Raw genomic sequence first — 16,990 nt, forward strand, 5'->3', positions numbered from 1 at the left:
GACAGTTTGATTTCACAGAAGTGTGATTGACTTGGAGTTACATTGTGTTGTTTAAGTGTTCCCTTAATTTTTTTGAGCAGTGTATATATATTTTTTACAAAAACTGAAATATCACATTTACAAACAGTTAAAGTCAGAAGTTTACATACATTTATGTTGGAGTCATTAAAAACTTGTTTTTCAACCACTCCACAAATTTCTTGTTAACAAACTATAGTTTTGGCAAGTCAGTGAGGACATTTCTCTTTGTGCATGACACAAGTAATTTTTCACACAATTGTTTACAGACAGATTATTTCACTTATAATTCACTGTATCACAATTCAAGTGGGTGAGAAACTTTGCCACCACTGGTGAAAGAAATCCTAGGGGAAACACTGCAGGGAGGTTGAAGTGCTGTTGGCACAAGCAGGCGAAGGAGAGAGAAAGACAAACGCAGGAGAAGACAGACAGACAGATACAGACACAAAAGAGACACAAATAAATATATGCTGTGCAGGAATGCACACAAAGAGCAGGAATTAGACCAGGGGCTGAAAGCAGAGGAGAGGGTTTTGGGGTGGAAAATGGAGGACAGGGTTGTGGTGGTGAGATGATTTCTCAGGATGGACTGAGTGTTGTACTTACGGGGAGGCCCAGAGGTCCTCTGTCCCCCTTGTGCCCTGACTCCCCGCGTACTCCCTTCAGACCATGATTCCCAGCCTCCCCCTAAATACAAGAAGAGTGGCAGAGGTAGACTTAGGAGCAGGAGCAGGGGATGAGCAATATGTGGATGGACAGAATTCAGTAGACACATACTGCTGCAAGCTCCATTTCCCTAGATCCTGGTCCTGGATAACTATAAGGTGTGCATGCTTTTGTCCCAGCTCAGTATTCGACACCCCTAATTCAACTAATCAACTGCTCATCAACTGCTCAAACCTTTGATTAGCTGAATCAGCACATTTGTACTGGGCTAGAGAGCTACCTACCGCCTCAGAGTCACATTCATTAATAGCTCTATTAATGTCCCAAATATAATTTTCTCCAGCCAAATTGTCCTGGCAGAATTACATAAAACATTTGGTAGTAGAGAGAATTGGGATTGGGCCAAACTATTCTATCACAGCCCAGATTTCTGTGCAGGACATTGGAATTTGCAGCATGGTATACAGTTTGCCAGTACCTAACAAGGAAAGGTATAATAAGGTATTACATGTATCTAATGGTTACACTATTAACATTTGAATGTGTTTTGCATGCATTTTATAAAAGCAAAAGCAAGCTGTCTTATCTGCAAAATTGCAAAAGCTATTTTCTTATCTGGATTTACCTTTGGTCCAGGGAAGCCATGGGGTCCCTGAAAAACAGAATCAAGAAAATGCATGTGTTTTGATTAGTTGTATCAATTCATTTGACCTGACGACATTTTGACATGGAATTAATGTAATTTCCTACTAAATAGCAGTTTCAGGAATATGCATTAGGAGCAAGCTATGAGCGTTCACTTCAGAAGAAGCTACGGTTGTGAAACTCAATACATTATCTTATTAGTGATAAACGTTTACTGTACCTCTGTTGTTTGATCTAAGTAGGTTTATGTGGGCATTGTTGTGAAATAACACTGGGAAGATAACTAGCCCTATATCGCTGAGTGAACATGCAGATAATGGGAAAAGCAGATTTCCATAAGTAAAAGTGGATTGCTGACTCATAGTATTTCAGGTGCAAGAATCCCTTAACACTCCAGATAGGACAAGTCCTGACCATAAATAAAATCATGAAATGTGACTACTTGGCTTTGGATAGTAGTTATCGGGCCAGTTACCCAGACACATATTAAGCCTAGTCCCTGACTAATAAGCATTCTCAATGGATATTTTTAGCCCAGGACTAGGCTTAATCTGTGTCTGGGAAGAAACCTCAAATAGGACAAGTTTGTTTGACAATCAGAACACATACATTTTTGCCAACTGCTTATGATAAATAAAACCATAAAATCATATAATTTTCTTACTTGACTTTTGTCTATGCCCAAAGATGAAAGGTACTGCAGTGTGCAAAATATTTCTCAGCATAATTTGAGACACTCAAATTTTGGCCCCAAATGTATTTACATCCCTGTTAGTGAGCATTTTTCATTTGCCAAGATAATCTATCTACCTGACAGATGTGGCATATCAAGAAGCTGATGAAACAGCATGATCATTACACAGGTGCACCTTGTGCTGTCGACAATAAAACGGCACTCAAAAATGTGCAGTTTTGCCACACAACACAATGCCCAGGACTTCCACATCCGGCTTCTTCAACAACCTGTCAGAAACCGTCTCATATACGTGCTCATCGTCCTCACCAGGGTTTTGACCTGACTGCAGGTTGGCGTCGTAACTGACTTCAGTGGGCAAATGCTCACCTTCGATGACCACTGGCACGCTGGATTAGTCTGCTCTTCAAGGATTCATTCTGGTTTCAACTACAGTGCCTTTGGAAAGTATTCAGACCCCTTGACTCTTTCCACATTTTGTTAGGTTACAGCCTGTTTTTTTCTCTCATCAATCTACACACAATACCTCATAATGACGAAGCAAAAACATTTTTTATACATTTTTGCTGATATATATACACTGCTCAAAAAATAAAGGGAACACTAAAATAACACATCCTAGATCTGAATGAATGAAATATTCTTATTAAATACAGTTGAATGTGCTGACAACAAAATCACACTGGATGGAGGTCTGGATTTGGAGTCACACTCAAAATTAAAGTGGAAAACCACACTACAGGCTGATCCAACTTTGATGTAATGTCCTTAAAACAAGTCAAAATGAGGCTCAGTAGTGTGTGTGGRCTCCACGTGCCTGTATGACCTCCCTACAACGCCTGGGCATGCTCCTGATGAGGTGGCGGATGGTCTCCTGAGGGATCTCCTCCCAGACCTGGACTAAAGCATCCGCAAACTCCTGGACAGTCTGTGGTGCAATGTGGCGTTGGTGGATGGAGCGAGAACATGATGTCCCAGATGTGCTCAATTGGATTCAGGTCTGGGGAACGGGCGGCCAGTCCATAGCATCAATGCCTTCCTCTTGCAGGAACTGCTGACACACTCCAGCCACATAGGTCTAGCATTGTCTTGCATTAGGAGGAACCCAGGGCCAACCGCACCAGCATATGGTCTCACAAGGGGTCTGAGGATCTCATCTCGGTACCTAATGGCAGTCAGGCTACCTCTGGCGAGCACATGGAGGGTGTGTGGCCCCAAAGAAATGCCACCCCACACCATGACTGACCACCGCCAAACCGGTCATGCTGGAGTGTTGCAGGCAGCAAGAACGTTCTCCCGGCGTCTCCAGACTCTGTCACGTCTGTCACGTGCTCAGTGTGAACTGCTTTCATCTGTGAAGAGCACAGGGCGCCAGTGGCGATTTGCCAATCTTGGTGTTCTCTGGCAATGCCAAAAGTCCGCACGGTGTTGGGATGTAAGACAACACCCACCTGTGGATGTCGGGCCCTCATACCACCCTCATGGAGTCTGTTTCTGACGTTTGAGCAGACACATGCACATTTGTGGCCTGCTGGAGGTCATTTTGCAGTGCTCTGGCAGTGCTCCGCCTGCTCCTCCTTGCAACAAGGCGAGAGGTAGCGTCCTGCTGCTGGGTTGTTGCCTCCTACGGCCTCCTCCACATCTCCTTGATGTACTGGCTGTCTCCTGGTAGCTCCTCCATGCTCTGGACACTACGCTGACAGACACAGCAAACTTCTTGCCACAGCTTGCATTGATGTGAATCCTGGATGAGCTGCACATACCTGAGCACTTGTGTGGGTTGTAGACTCCGTCTCATGCTACCACTAGAGTGAAAGCACCGCCAGCATTCAAAAGTGACCAAAACATCAGCCAGGAAGCATAGGAACTGAGGAAGTGGTCTGTGGTCACCACCTGCAGAACCACTCCTTTATTGGGGGTGTCTTGCTAATTGCCTATCATTTCCAACCTGTTGTCTATTCCATTTGCACAACAGCATGTGAAATTTATTGTCAATCAGTGTTGCTTCCTAAGTGGACAGTTTGATTTCACAGAAGTGTGATTGACTTGGAGATTACATTGTGTTGTTTAGTGTTCCCTAATTTTTTGAGCAGGTGTATATATATTTTTTTACAAAAACTGAAATATCACATTTACAAACAGTTAAAGTCAGAAGTTTACATACATTTATGTTGGAGTCATTAAAAACTTGTTTTTCAACCACTCCACAAATTTCTTGTTAACAAACTATAGTTTTGGCAAGTCAGTGAGGACATTTCTCTTTGTGCATGACACAAGTAATTTTTCACACAATGTTTACAGACAGATTATTTCACTTATAATTCACTGTATCAACATTCAAGTGGGTGAGAAACTTTGCCACACTGGTGAAAGAAATCCTAGGGGAAACACTGCAGGGAGGTTGAAGTGCTGTTGGCACAAGCAGGCGAAGGAGAGAGAAAGAAACCGCAGGAGAAGACAGACAGACAGATACACGACACAAAAGAGACACAAAATAAATATATGCTGTGCAGGAATGCACACAAAGAGCAGGATATTGAGAACCAGACGGCTGAAAGCAGAGGAGAGGGTTTTGGGGTGGAAAATGGAGGACAGGGTTGTGGTGGTGAGATGATTTCTCAGGATGGACTGAGTGTTTAGAAGCTTCTGATAGGCCGATTGACATCATTTGAGTCAGTTGGAGGTGTACCTGTGGATGTATTTCAAGGCCTACCTTCAAACTCAGTGCCTCTTTGCTTGACATCATGGGGAAATCCAAAGAAATCCGCCAAGACCTCAGAAAAAAAATTGTAGACCTCCACAAGTCTGGTTCATCCTTGGGAGCAATTTCCAAACGCCTGAAGGTACCACGTTCATCTGTACAAACAATAGTACGCAAGTATAAACACCATGGGACCACGCAGGCGCCATACCGCTCAGGAAGGAGACACGTTCTGTCTCCTTGAGATGATCGTACTTTGATGCAAAAAGTGGAAATCAATCCCAGAACAACAGCAAAGGACCTTGTGAAGATGCTGGAGGAAACAGGTACAAAAGTATCTATATCCACAGTCCTATATCGACATAACCTGAAAGGCTGCTCAGCAAGGAAGAAGCCACTGCCCCGAAACCGCCATAAAAAAGCCTGACTACGGTTTGCAACTGCACATGGGGACAAAGATCGTAACTTTTGGAGAAATGTCCTCTGGTCTGATGAAACAAAAATAGAACTGTTTGGCCATAATGACCATCGTTATGTTTGGAGGAAAAAGGGGGAGGCTTGCAGGCCGAGGAACACCATCCCAAAAGTGAAGCACGGGGGTAGCAGCATCATGTTGTGGGGGTGCTTTGCTGCAGGAGGGACTGGTGCACTTCACAAAATAAATAGCATCATGAGGCAGAAAATTATGTGGATATATTGAAGCAACATCTCAAGACATCAGTCAGGAAGTTAAAGCTTGGTCGGAAATGGGTCTTCCAAATGGACAATGACCCCAAGCATACTTCCAAAGTTGTGGCAAAATGGCTTAAGGACAACAAAGTCAAGGTATTGGAGTGGCCATCACAAAGCCCTGACCTCAATCCCATAGAAAATTTGCAAACAGAACTAAAAAAGCGTGTGCGAGCAAGGAGGCCTACAAACCTGACTCAGTTATACCAATTCTGTCAGGAGGAATGGGCCAAAATTCACCCAACTTATTGTGGGAAGCTTGTGGAATGCTACCCGAAACGTTTGACTGAAGTTAAACAATTTAAAGGCAATGCTACCAAATACTAATTGAGTGTATGTAGACTTCTGACCCACTGGGAATGTGACAAAATAAATAAAAGCTGAATTAAATAATTCTCTCTACTACCTTTCTGACATTTCACATTCTTAAAATAAAGTGGTAATCCTAACTGACCTAAGACAGGGAAGTTTTACTTTGATTAAATGTTCGGAATTGTGAAAAACTGAGTTTAAATGTATTTGGCTAAGGTGTATGTAAACTTCCGACTTCAACTGTAAGTACTCAGACCCTTTCCGCAGTACTTTGTTGAAGCACCTTTGTTAGCGATTACAGCCTTGCTTCTTCTTGGGTATGATGCCACAAGCTTGGCACACGTGTATTTGAGGAGTTTCTCCCATTCTTCTCTGCAGATCCTCTCAAGCTCTGTCAGGTTGGATGGTGAGCGGTGATTTTCAATTCTCTCCAGAGATGTTCGATCGGGTTCATGTCCGGGCTCTGGCTGGGCCACACAAGGAAACAGCATGATGCTGCCACCACCATGCTTCACCGTAGGGATGGTGCCAGGTTTCCTCCAGACGTGACACTTGCCAATCAGGCCAAAGAGTTCAATCTTGGTTTCATCAGACCAGAGAATCTTGTTTCTCATGGTCTGAGAGTCTTTAGGTGCTTTTTGGCAAACTCCAAGCGGGCTGTCATGTGCCTTTTACTGAAGAGTGGCTTCCATCTGGCCACTCTACCATAAAGGCCTAATTAATGAAGTGCTGGTTGTCCTTTTGGAAGTTTCTCCCATCTCCACAGAGGAACTCTCCTCCCTGACCAAGGCCCTTGTCCCCCGATTACTCAGTTTGGCCGGCTGGCCAGCTCTAGGAAGAGTCTTGGTGGTTCCAAACTTCTTCCATTTAAGAATGGGACCTTTCCAAATCATGTCCAATCAATTGAATTTACCATAGGTGGACACCAATCAATTTGTAGAAAAATCTCAAGGATGATCAATAGAAACAGGATGCACCTGAGCTCAATTTCGAGTCTCATAGCAAAGGGTCTGAATAGTTATGTAAATAAGGTATCTGTTTTTTGTTTTTAATACATTTGCAAAAAATTCTGAAAACCTGTTTTGCTTTGTCATTATGGGGTATATGGTGACAACGAACACAATTGCATTTTAGCAATGGCAATTTGAATGCACGGAGATACCGTGCTGAGATCCTGAGATCCATTGTCGTGCCATTCATCTGGCGCCATTGCCTCATGTTTCAGCATGATAATGCACGACCCCATGTTGGAAGGATCTGTACACAATTCCTGGAAAATTAACATTTCCCAGTTCTTCCATGGCCTGCATACTAACCAGACATGTCTCCCATTGAGCATGTTTGGATGCTCTGGATCGACGTTTACAACAGCTTGTTCCAGTTCCCCCCAATATCCCACAACTTCGCACAACCATTGAAGAGGTGTCACGCCCTGACCTTAGAGAGCCTTTTTATTTCCCTATTTGGTTAGGTCAGGGTGTGATTTGGGTGGGCATTCTATGTTTTCTATTTCTTTGTTTTTGGCCGAGTGTGGTTCCCAATCAGAGGCAGCTGTCTATCGTTGTCTCTGAATGGGAATCATACTTAGGCAGCCTTTTTCCCACCTAATTTTGTGTGTAATTATTATTTTGTGTGTGTGTTTGTGTGCGCCACGGTTGCGTCACGTTTGGTTTCTGTTTACCTGTTTTTTTGTGATGGTTTCACTTTATTAAAGATGTGGAATTACAAGCACGCTGCGCCTTGGCTCATCTATGACAGGGAGTTTGAAGACAGTGGTCGTGACAATAGGAGTGGGACAACATTCCACAGGCCACAATCAATCAATCAAGGCCTGATCAATTCTATGCGAAGGAGATGTTTCGCGCTGCATGAGGCAAATGGTGGCACACACCAACTGGTTTTCTGATCCACGCCCCTACTTTAAAAAATATATATCTCTGACCAACAGATGCCTATCTGTATACCCAGTCATGTGACTCTTTGAAATTGTCATGTAAGTCATGTAAAATCAGTGAAATTCTTGCATGTTGCGTTTATATTTTTGTTCAGTGTATTTTGAGTGGGTGCCTCTGAGTAATGAGTGGTCATCTACGGGAATCAACCAGACAGTGGGAAGGCATGATACAACAGTGTACTGTCAGGACTTCCGCCGAAATCGGTCCCTCTCCTTGTTCGGGCGGCGTTCGATGTCACCGGTCTTCTAGCCATCGCTGATGCACCTTTCATTTTCCATTGATTTTGTGTTTTTGTTTTCTACAAACCTGGTTTTCATTCCCCAATTACATGTTCATGTATTTAACCCTCTGTTTTCCCCATGTTTTTGCGCGTGATTGTTTCTATGTTCATTTCGGTACATGATGGCTGGTTTCTCGAAGGGTGCTGTTTTCACCCGGGCGTAATATTTACCGTTTTGTTATTGGTCAAGTTTATTTGTTACCTTGTGCCTTTATTTTTGAGTAAAGTACGTTGCTCACTAATTTTGCTCTCCTGCGCCTGACTTCATGCACCAGCTACACTCACCTTCTGACATGTACAGCTTTAAGAAAAGGGTGGTACCATATTGTCTCTTTGAACTATGACACATATTGCATGAACAATAACATCAACATGAACAATAACTTCAGGGTCTTGTTATTTCATCTACATGACACATTATAACAGCTTAGATTGAAACGCCATGACACTGAATCCAAAATTCACTGGCAATCTAAAATCTGACTGGCTGTCTGGCTTGCACTTACATTTCCTTGTATGGTAATATGCCTCTTGGCCACTGCATAGACCAGCCAGAGATGCATTTTAGTTGTTTACCACTCAGGAAAAAAGGTGCTCTCTAGAACCTTCAAAGGTTCTTTTGGCTGTCCCATTTTGAAGAACCCTTTTTGATTCCCTGTAAGAACGCTTTTGGGTTCCATGTAAAACCCTTTCCACAGAGGACTCTACATGGAACCCAAAAGAGTTCTACCTGGAACCAAAAAGGGATCTACCTTGAACCAAAATGGGTTCTCCTATGGGGACCAAAGAACCCTTTTGGAACCCTTTTTTTCTAAGAGTGTAGTGGATATTCTAGGGTAGGGGTTGCAGCTCTGGTTCTCGAGGGTGTCACACTTTTACTCCAACCCAACATTAACACACCTGATTCAAATAATCAACTAATAGTCTTCACTTTAGACCACAATTACAATTTGTTTAATAAGATGTGTGTGTGACACAAATACGGCCCTTGAGGACTGGAACTGCCCAACCTTGATTTAGGGGGACAACTCACCATGGGGCCTGGGAGTCCATGGGGCCCAGGTGCTCCAGGTTGGCCAACAATCTGCATGTGAGAGGGAGACAATCCGATCAGGTTGAACCAATATTACTCAAATGGTTACATAATCACCATTATATCGCTTTTGTCATCATATAGCACAGTAAGATCATACACTGACCGTTTCAGGTCTATGAAGTGAGAAAACCTAAGTGTGAAGGAACTTCCCTGATGCTTTATTGGTATCTTGAATAAATGCATTGCCATATGTAGATGTAATACATTTGTATGACCGTTTTGACTTACTGAGGGCCCTTCAGGACCAGGCAGACCAGAATCACCCTTATCTCCTTTCAATCCATTGACGCCCTAAAGAAACAGAACATTCATTATGACGTTCTAAAGAATGCTGCTCAAAGTGTTCAAGACTTAATAAATCAAGTCAGCATGTCTTATCTGTAAATGCTGTCCTACAAAAGGAAGTTATAGTGGTTACTGTCAACACTGAAGCTATTTGCTATCACTTATTGGTGTCAGGAATAATTTCATATGTGTTAAGGTTAGTCGATAGACTCTTACTGGTGAACCAGATAAGCCAACAGTTCCTTTATCTCCAGATGTGCCAGGGATTCCCATGTCTCCTTTGGAACCTTTGAAACCCTGGGCAGAGGTAGAGTAATCAGAATGACAATCAAAATGGGAAAATGTATTGCAGGGGTGTCAAACTAAATTCCTGGAGGGCTGTGTCTTCCTCCCTCATATTTGATTAATGATTAGTTAGGAACTCCAATGTAAAATGTAAGAATCTTCAAGAATGGCTTTTGATGGCCTATATTTTTACTAGGCATGACTGGGTACTGAGACATCTGGGTCTACTTACGCTTTCACCGTCCAGTCCAGGGAGGCCAGGCATGCCTTGATCTCCCTGAAACAGAGAATGGATTTTGGCAATTGATTTCACTGCTTGCTTCACACACACATACGAACGCTCACAGAGAGTGATAGATTACCTTGATTCCCGCTGGTCCTGATAGTCCAGGAGGCCCAGGGGGACCCTAGATTCACAAGATAAATATTATATTGTTATTACCATCATATACGGGGCGACAGGTAGCCTAGTGGTTAGAGCTTTGGGCCAGTAACCAGAACAAGGCAGTTAACCCACTGTTCCCCAGTAGGCCGTCATTGTAAATAAGAATTTGTTCTTAACTGACTTGCCTAGTTAAATAAAGGTTACATAAAAATAAAATACACATGTAGTACATGAATATAGGCCATGGTTGGTGTCAATTCCACTCCAATTCAGTCAATGCTGCAATTAAATAGAAAATAATGGACAATTTGTAAACTCATCACTCAAATTGACTGAAATAGAGTAGATAGACACAAACATATCCTTACACATGTTACAAATCACTTGAAAATTAACATGACAATGATGATGGAAAGAGATCACAACAATTCCCTCACCAAGGTCGCAAGGATAGTGTGGGTCAACTGCAACTAACATAATCAGGAGATCATGTTATTGATTATGTTTAAAACAATCTCCATATCCTCTGAAAGTAAGTGCCTATTTACAGGATAGCAAAGTTCATTTGAATATGTTCAACACCATTATTACAATATTAAATATGCATCTGTTTATACACATTAACTTTCTAGGTTACACATATTGCCATGAAAGGTGATACATGGTAGCCTGAGTGCCAGTCTCTTTGTGCTATCATGCTAACTCCTTGTCATTCGCTGTCATAATACCAAACAGTTTGACTTGACAATGACAGCAATGGAGTTCCAAAAAGTACAAACAGATCTGGGACCAGACTAGCAACATGGTGGTGTACACACATGCACTTCTTCAGAGTTGGGATAGTTTGTGGGGGTTAATGTCTAGTGTCTTTTAATGATTGACGACATTGTGATGGACTTCAATACATTTCTTTCACACTCGAGTGACCACTCCCAATACGAAAATGCTTACGCCATCTCACAGAAGCACAAACACATCATTTAGGAATAATCGTTGTCTTAGTGTTAAGCAACAATGTGTGGGAGTTACATGTTAGCTGGGAAACGAGGATAATGAGCAGGGGAGAGCAGGGTGGGGTTGGGTTCATGACGGGTCAATGGTACATCACTCAAACAGAATAGAGGTGAATTACCGTCACTGTAATAGTGGTAATCTTCTGTGGTCGGCCAGGGTGGAGGCGAAAGATAAGATAACTGGTTATGCAAGAAACAAACCTGTCAGCATGCTATAGTTCTCCCTTTCACTAACCTAGCATACAAACTGTGCCAGATGGAATTTGAACTGTCTGGAGTATTTGAAAACATTGTACAGTACACTCAGATGTAGGTTCACAAGCAATTGTATTAGTCAGATAGTAGGATAAGAATGAGATCCTCTGTTGTAAAGGTGTCATAATGCTTTAAAATGGGACTGTAGTAGATAGCCTGACATCCACTGAAGCACAAAATTATACATTTTCAAGACCATTAAAGAATATGGAATTTTAATGCTGTAAATTTGACATGATTGTGGTGGGAGCCACATAAACATATTTGACCATTAACCCAAATCAAAATAGTACTTCAGAGGTTCATCTAACAACTCATCTATCTCATATAGGAATGCAGCTCAAAACTGACATACTGTACAGCAAGCAACACAATTGGCCAGACATTAATGTTTAACTTAAAGGAGAAATCCACCCCAAACCACAAATTCCTATAATTTACTGTAACCACGTTTCCATCCACAGTTGTTATGCGAGTAAAGTCATACCGTATAATAAAAAAATCCCGACAGCTGTGATGGAAACAGGTTGTTACTCTAGAATTGTATAAATGCCGACATATAATGTGTTCGTTCGACATGGATCTTTTTCTGTCAATAAAATGTATTATGCGAGAAATGGTGGTGAAATGCCTTCATGCACAAATATTGATATAATAACCATCATATTGAAGTAAACTTGGAGTCACGCGATTATATGGTGTGTGGTCCTCACATTATGACTCAGGAAACCATGCAGTTTATTAGGCTACAGATGAAATAAGTTAAGGTGATCTTGATGTTCCTTTCCAATGAATATGGAGGGTCTTATTCTGATGATCGATGCTTGACTGCTTATCCATAATCATCTCATCATGTACAGTGCCTTCAGAAAGTATTCAGACCTCTTGACTTTTTCCACATTTTGTTACATTACAGCCATATTCGAAAATTGATTGAATTGTGTTTTCCCTCATCAATCTACGCACAATACCCCATAATGACAAAGCAAAACCATGTTTTTAGACATTTTTGCAAGTTTATTTAAAAAAAACAGGAAATATCACATTTACATAAGTATTCAGACACTTTACTCAGTGCTTTGTTAAAGCACTATTGGCAGCGATTACAGCCTTGATTCTTCCTGGGTATGATGCTACAAGCTTGGCACACATGTATTTGGGTAGTTTCTCCCATTCTTCTCTGTAGCTCCGTCAGGTTGAATGGGGAGTGTCGCTGCACAGCTATTTTAAGGTCTCTCTAGAGATGTTCGATCGGGTTCGAGTCCAGGCTCTGGCTAAGCCACTCAAGGACATTCCAAGACTTGTCCCAAAGCCACTCCTGTGTAGTCTTGGCTGTGTGCTTAGGGCCATTGTCCTGTTGGAAGGTGAACCTTTGCCCCAGTCTGGGGTCCTGAGCGGTCTGGAGCAGGTTTTCATCAAGGTTCTCTCTGTACTTTGCTCTATTCATCTTTGCCTCGACCCTGACTAGTCTCCCAGTCCCTGCTGCTGAAAAACATACCCGCGACACATTGCGACACATTGAACATTCGAGTTTTATTCGGTGCATGAAAACTTAAGCAAAAAAGTACATTTCATCATGCACTGACTTAATATACCAGTCAAAAGTTTGGACACACCTACTCATTCAAGGGTTGTTCTTTATTTGTACTATTTTCTACATTGTAGAATAATAGTGAAGACATCAAAACTATGAAATAACACATATGGAATCATGTAGTAACCAAAAAAGTGTTAAAAAAATGAAAACGTATTTATATTTGAGATTCTTCAAAGTAGCCACTCTTTGCCTTGATGACAGCTTTGCACATGTGGCATTCTCTCAACCAGCTTCATGAGGTAGTCACCTGGAATGCATTTCAATTAACAGTTGTGCCTTGTTAACAGTTCATTTGTGGAATTTCTTTCCTTCTTAAGTGCAGTCGCAAAAACCATCAAGCGCTATGATGAAACTGGCTCTCATGAGGACCGACACAAGAAAGGAAGACCCAGAGTTACTTCTGCTGCAGAGGATAAGTTCATTAGAGTTACCAGCCTCATAAATTGCAGCCCAAATAAATGCTTCACAGATTTGTGAACACTTTTTTGGTTACTACATGATTCCAAATGTGTTATTTCATAGCTTTGATGTCTTCATTATTATTCTACAATGTAGAAAATAATAAAAATTAATGAAAAACCCTTGAATGAGTAGGTCTGTCCAAGCCTTTGACTGGTACTGTATATATTTTTGTTGATGTTGGACCAACACTCCAAACAGCCTACCCAACCGCTCGGAGGCGTCCGCATGGTCTTAAAGCACACCGTTGCCTCAGTTTGTATCACATTCAAATGACAAAACTGGGGGTGAAAGTTGCGCCCCGCGTACAATAATCTGTAAGGTCCCTCAGTCTAGTAGTGGATTTCAAGCACAGATTCAACCACAAAGACCATTGAGGTTTTCCAATACCTTGCAAAGAAGGGGTACCTATTGGTAGACACTGAATATCCCTTTGATCACGGTGAAGTTATTAATTACACTTTGGATGGTATATCAATATACCTAGTCACTACAAAGATACAGGCATCCTTCCTAATTCAGTTACCGGAGAGCAAGGAAACCACTGATTACACCATGAAGCCAATGGTGACAGAGTTTAATGGCTGTGATAGGAGAAAACTGAGGATGGATCAACAACATTGTAGTTACTCCACAATACTAACCTAGTTGAGAGAGTGAATACAAAGTGTTATGTTTGGGGCAAATCCAATACAACACATTACTGAGTACTACTCTCCATATTTTCAAGCATAGTGATGTCTGCATCATGTTATGGGTATGCTTGACTGGGGAGTTTTTCAGGATAAAAAAGAAATTGAAATGCAATAAGCACAGGCAAAATCCTAGAGGAAACCCTGGTTCAGTCTGCTTTTCAACAGACACTGAGAGCCGAATTCACCTTTCAACAGGACAATAACCTAAAACACAAGGCCACATCTAGTTGCTTACCCAATAAGACAATGAATGTCCCTGAGTTGCTGACTTAAATCTGCATGAAAATCTATGGCAAGACCTGCAAATGGTTGTCTAGCAATCAGCAACCAATTTAACAGAGCTTGAAGGAATTTGAAAAGAATAATTGGCAAATGTTAATCCAGGTGTTGAAAGCTCTTAGAGACTTACCCAGAAAGACTCACAGCTGTAATCACTGCCAAAAGGGGATTCTAATATATCATTATAATTTAAAAAAAATTGCCCTCCGGACTGCCTCAATTCGTAGGGGGCGTAGACTCAACAAGGTGTCGAAAGAGTTCCACAGGGATGCTGGCCCATGTTGACTCCAATGCTTCCCACAGTTGTGTCAAGTTAGCTGGATGTCCTTTGGGTGGTGGACCTTCTTGATACGCACGAGAAACTATTGGGCGTGAAAAATCCATCAGCGTTGCAGTTCTTGACACACTCAAACCGGTGCGCCTGGCACCTACTACCATAACCTATTCAAAGGCACTTAAATTAAATTTTGTCTTGCCCATTCTCCCATTCACCCTCTAAAGCAGTATCCACACCCATTGGATGTTGTGATCATAATATAGTAGCCATATCTAGGCACACAAGTTCCAAAGACTGGACTTAAAATACTGTATAAGCGACCATACAAGAGGTTTTGCAATGATTCCTATGTTGAAAATCTGTAAAATATAGGTTTTCTGATGTGTGTAATGAGGAACATCCTGACGCTGCACTTGAAGCATTTATGAAATTGCTTATTCCAGTTACTAAAAAGCATGCACCCATTAAGAAAATGACTGTAAAAACTGTTAAATCCCTGTGGATTGATGAGGAATTGAAAAATGGTATGGTTGAGAGGGATGAGGCAAAAGTGTGCCTGGCATCTATATCAATATCAGCCATCAGACAGGGCCTGCAACCGCCTTTTGAACATAGCTTGTTTGAGTTTCCATGTGATATTAAAAATTGTAAAGGACTTGGTTTGATAAATCTGAACATTAGGAGCTTACTGAACTGGATTACATCAAAATCTGGGCTATGCAGACAAATCAGACATTCTGGTATTGACTTAAACTTGGATCTCTTGGTGTCACACCCTGATCTGTTTCACCTGTCTTTGTGCTTGTCTCCATCCCCCTCCAGGTGTCACCTATCTTCCCCATTATCCCCAGTGTATTTATAACTGTGTTCTCTGTGTGTCTGTTGCCAGTTCGTTTTGTCCGTCAAGCCTACCAGCGTTGTCCCCCTTGCTCCTGTCTTTTTCCATAGTTCCTGTTTTCTAGTTTTCCCGGTAGTGACCATTCTGCCTGCCCTGACCCTGAGCCTGCCTGCCATTCTGTACCTTTTCACTCTGATCTGGATTACTGACCTCTGCCTGCCCTTGACCTGTCATTTTGCCTGCCCCTGTTCTAGTAATAAACTTTTGTTACTTCGACACTGTCTGCATCTGGGTCTTTCCTAAAACGTGATAGTATGAACTGGCCATGACTGACCCAGCAGACTCAGACCAGCTCCGCAACGCCATCTCCTCCTAAGGAGCCACCATAGGAAGGCACGAGGAGATGCTTCATGGTCTTATGAAAAGGTTCCAGACCTTGGCCAAACGCCATGACCAAGTGTTGAACACATTGCTGGAGCAATTCCGCGGGTTGCCTGTTAGGCAGCCTACCACAACGGTAACCTCCCAGCCTCTCAGTAACCCGGCTGTTAGCAGCACCGTCTCCCTGGCCACCCTGGACCCTGGCCTTTGTGTGACAACGCTTTTGGTGGCCTACCATGATTCCTGACGTTTCCCTGTTTGTCGCCGCATGCATGGTCTGTGCTCAGAACAAGACTCCTCGGCAAGCTCCGGCTGGTCTCCTTTAACCTCTGCCTGTCCCTGGTCTCACATATCCTTGGACTTTGTCAAGGGTCTCCCTCATCTGATGGCAACACCGCCATCCTGACAGTAGTGGATCGGTTTTCCAAAGCCCCTCACTTCATTCCTCTCCCCAAGCTACCCTCTGCCAAAGAGACGGCCCAGCTCATGGTGCAGCACTTCTTCCAGATCCATGGACTCCCAGTAGACATGGTCTCTGACCGGGGTCCTCAGTGCTGGTCATGGTTCTGGAAGGCATTCTGCACACTCATTGGGTCGTCGGCCAGCCTGTCCTCCGGGTTCAACCCCCAGTCCAGAGCCAACCAAGACTTGGAAACGACTCTTCACTGCTTGGTCTCTGCCAACCACACCACCTGGAGCCAGCAACTAGTGTGGGTCGAATACGCCCAGAACACTCTTCCTTGCTCTGCCACGGGTCTCTCGCCCTTTGAGTGTTCCCTGGGCTATCAGCCCCCGCTCTTCCTGCAAACTTTCCACCCGGTTTAACGGCCCTTTCCCCATCTTCAAGGTCATTAGCCCCTTTGCTGTTCGTCTTCTGTTGCCCCGTACCCTCTGTATACATCCCACTTTTCATGTGTCTAAAATCAAACCCATGTCTCACAGCCCTATGTCTCCTGTTTCTGTTTTGCCTGCCCCTGTTATAGTAATAAACTTTTGTTACTTCAACACGGTCTGCATCTGTGTCTTCCCTAAAACGTGATACTGGGGATATTCTGGACTGATATTCATAGTGAGGGTTATCATGTGTTCAGAGGTGGTGGAGTGACCAATTTTATAAAAAATAACCTCTCTCTTTACTGAAA

The 16,990-nt window shown here is 42.7% G+C and overlaps 1 protein-coding gene across 9 annotated transcripts in view; it reads right to left on the reverse strand.

The window, feature by feature from the left end:
- LOC111960057 (collagen alpha-1(XXV) chain) overlaps positions 1-16,990 on the reverse strand; it is a 394,437-nt gene that overhangs the window by 25,186 nt on the left and 352,261 nt on the right. For all 9 annotated transcript variants that reach the window (XM_070437770.1, XM_070437769.1, XM_070437776.1 and 6 more), the window contains exons 21-28: positions 11,187-11,210; positions 10,032-10,076; positions 9,902-9,946; positions 9,601-9,681; positions 9,328-9,390; positions 9,037-9,087; positions 1,313-1,339; positions 628-708 (exon numbers count right to left, since the gene is read on the reverse strand). In XM_070437770.1, the coding sequence (XP_070293871.1) occupies positions 628-708; positions 1,313-1,339; positions 9,037-9,087; positions 9,328-9,390; positions 9,601-9,681; positions 9,902-9,946; positions 10,032-10,076; positions 11,187-11,210 (417 nt within the window). The remainder of the gene's footprint in view (positions 1-627; positions 709-1,312; positions 1,340-9,036; positions 9,088-9,327; positions 9,391-9,600; positions 9,682-9,901; positions 9,947-10,031; positions 10,077-11,186; positions 11,211-16,990) is intronic.

Source organism: Salvelinus sp. IW2-2015, linkage group LG37, assembly GCF_002910315.2.
Source record: "Salvelinus sp. IW2-2015 linkage group LG37, ASM291031v2, whole genome shotgun sequence".
Lineage (NCBI taxonomy): Eukaryota > Metazoa > Chordata > Actinopteri > Salmoniformes > Salmonidae > Salvelinus > Salvelinus sp. IW2-2015.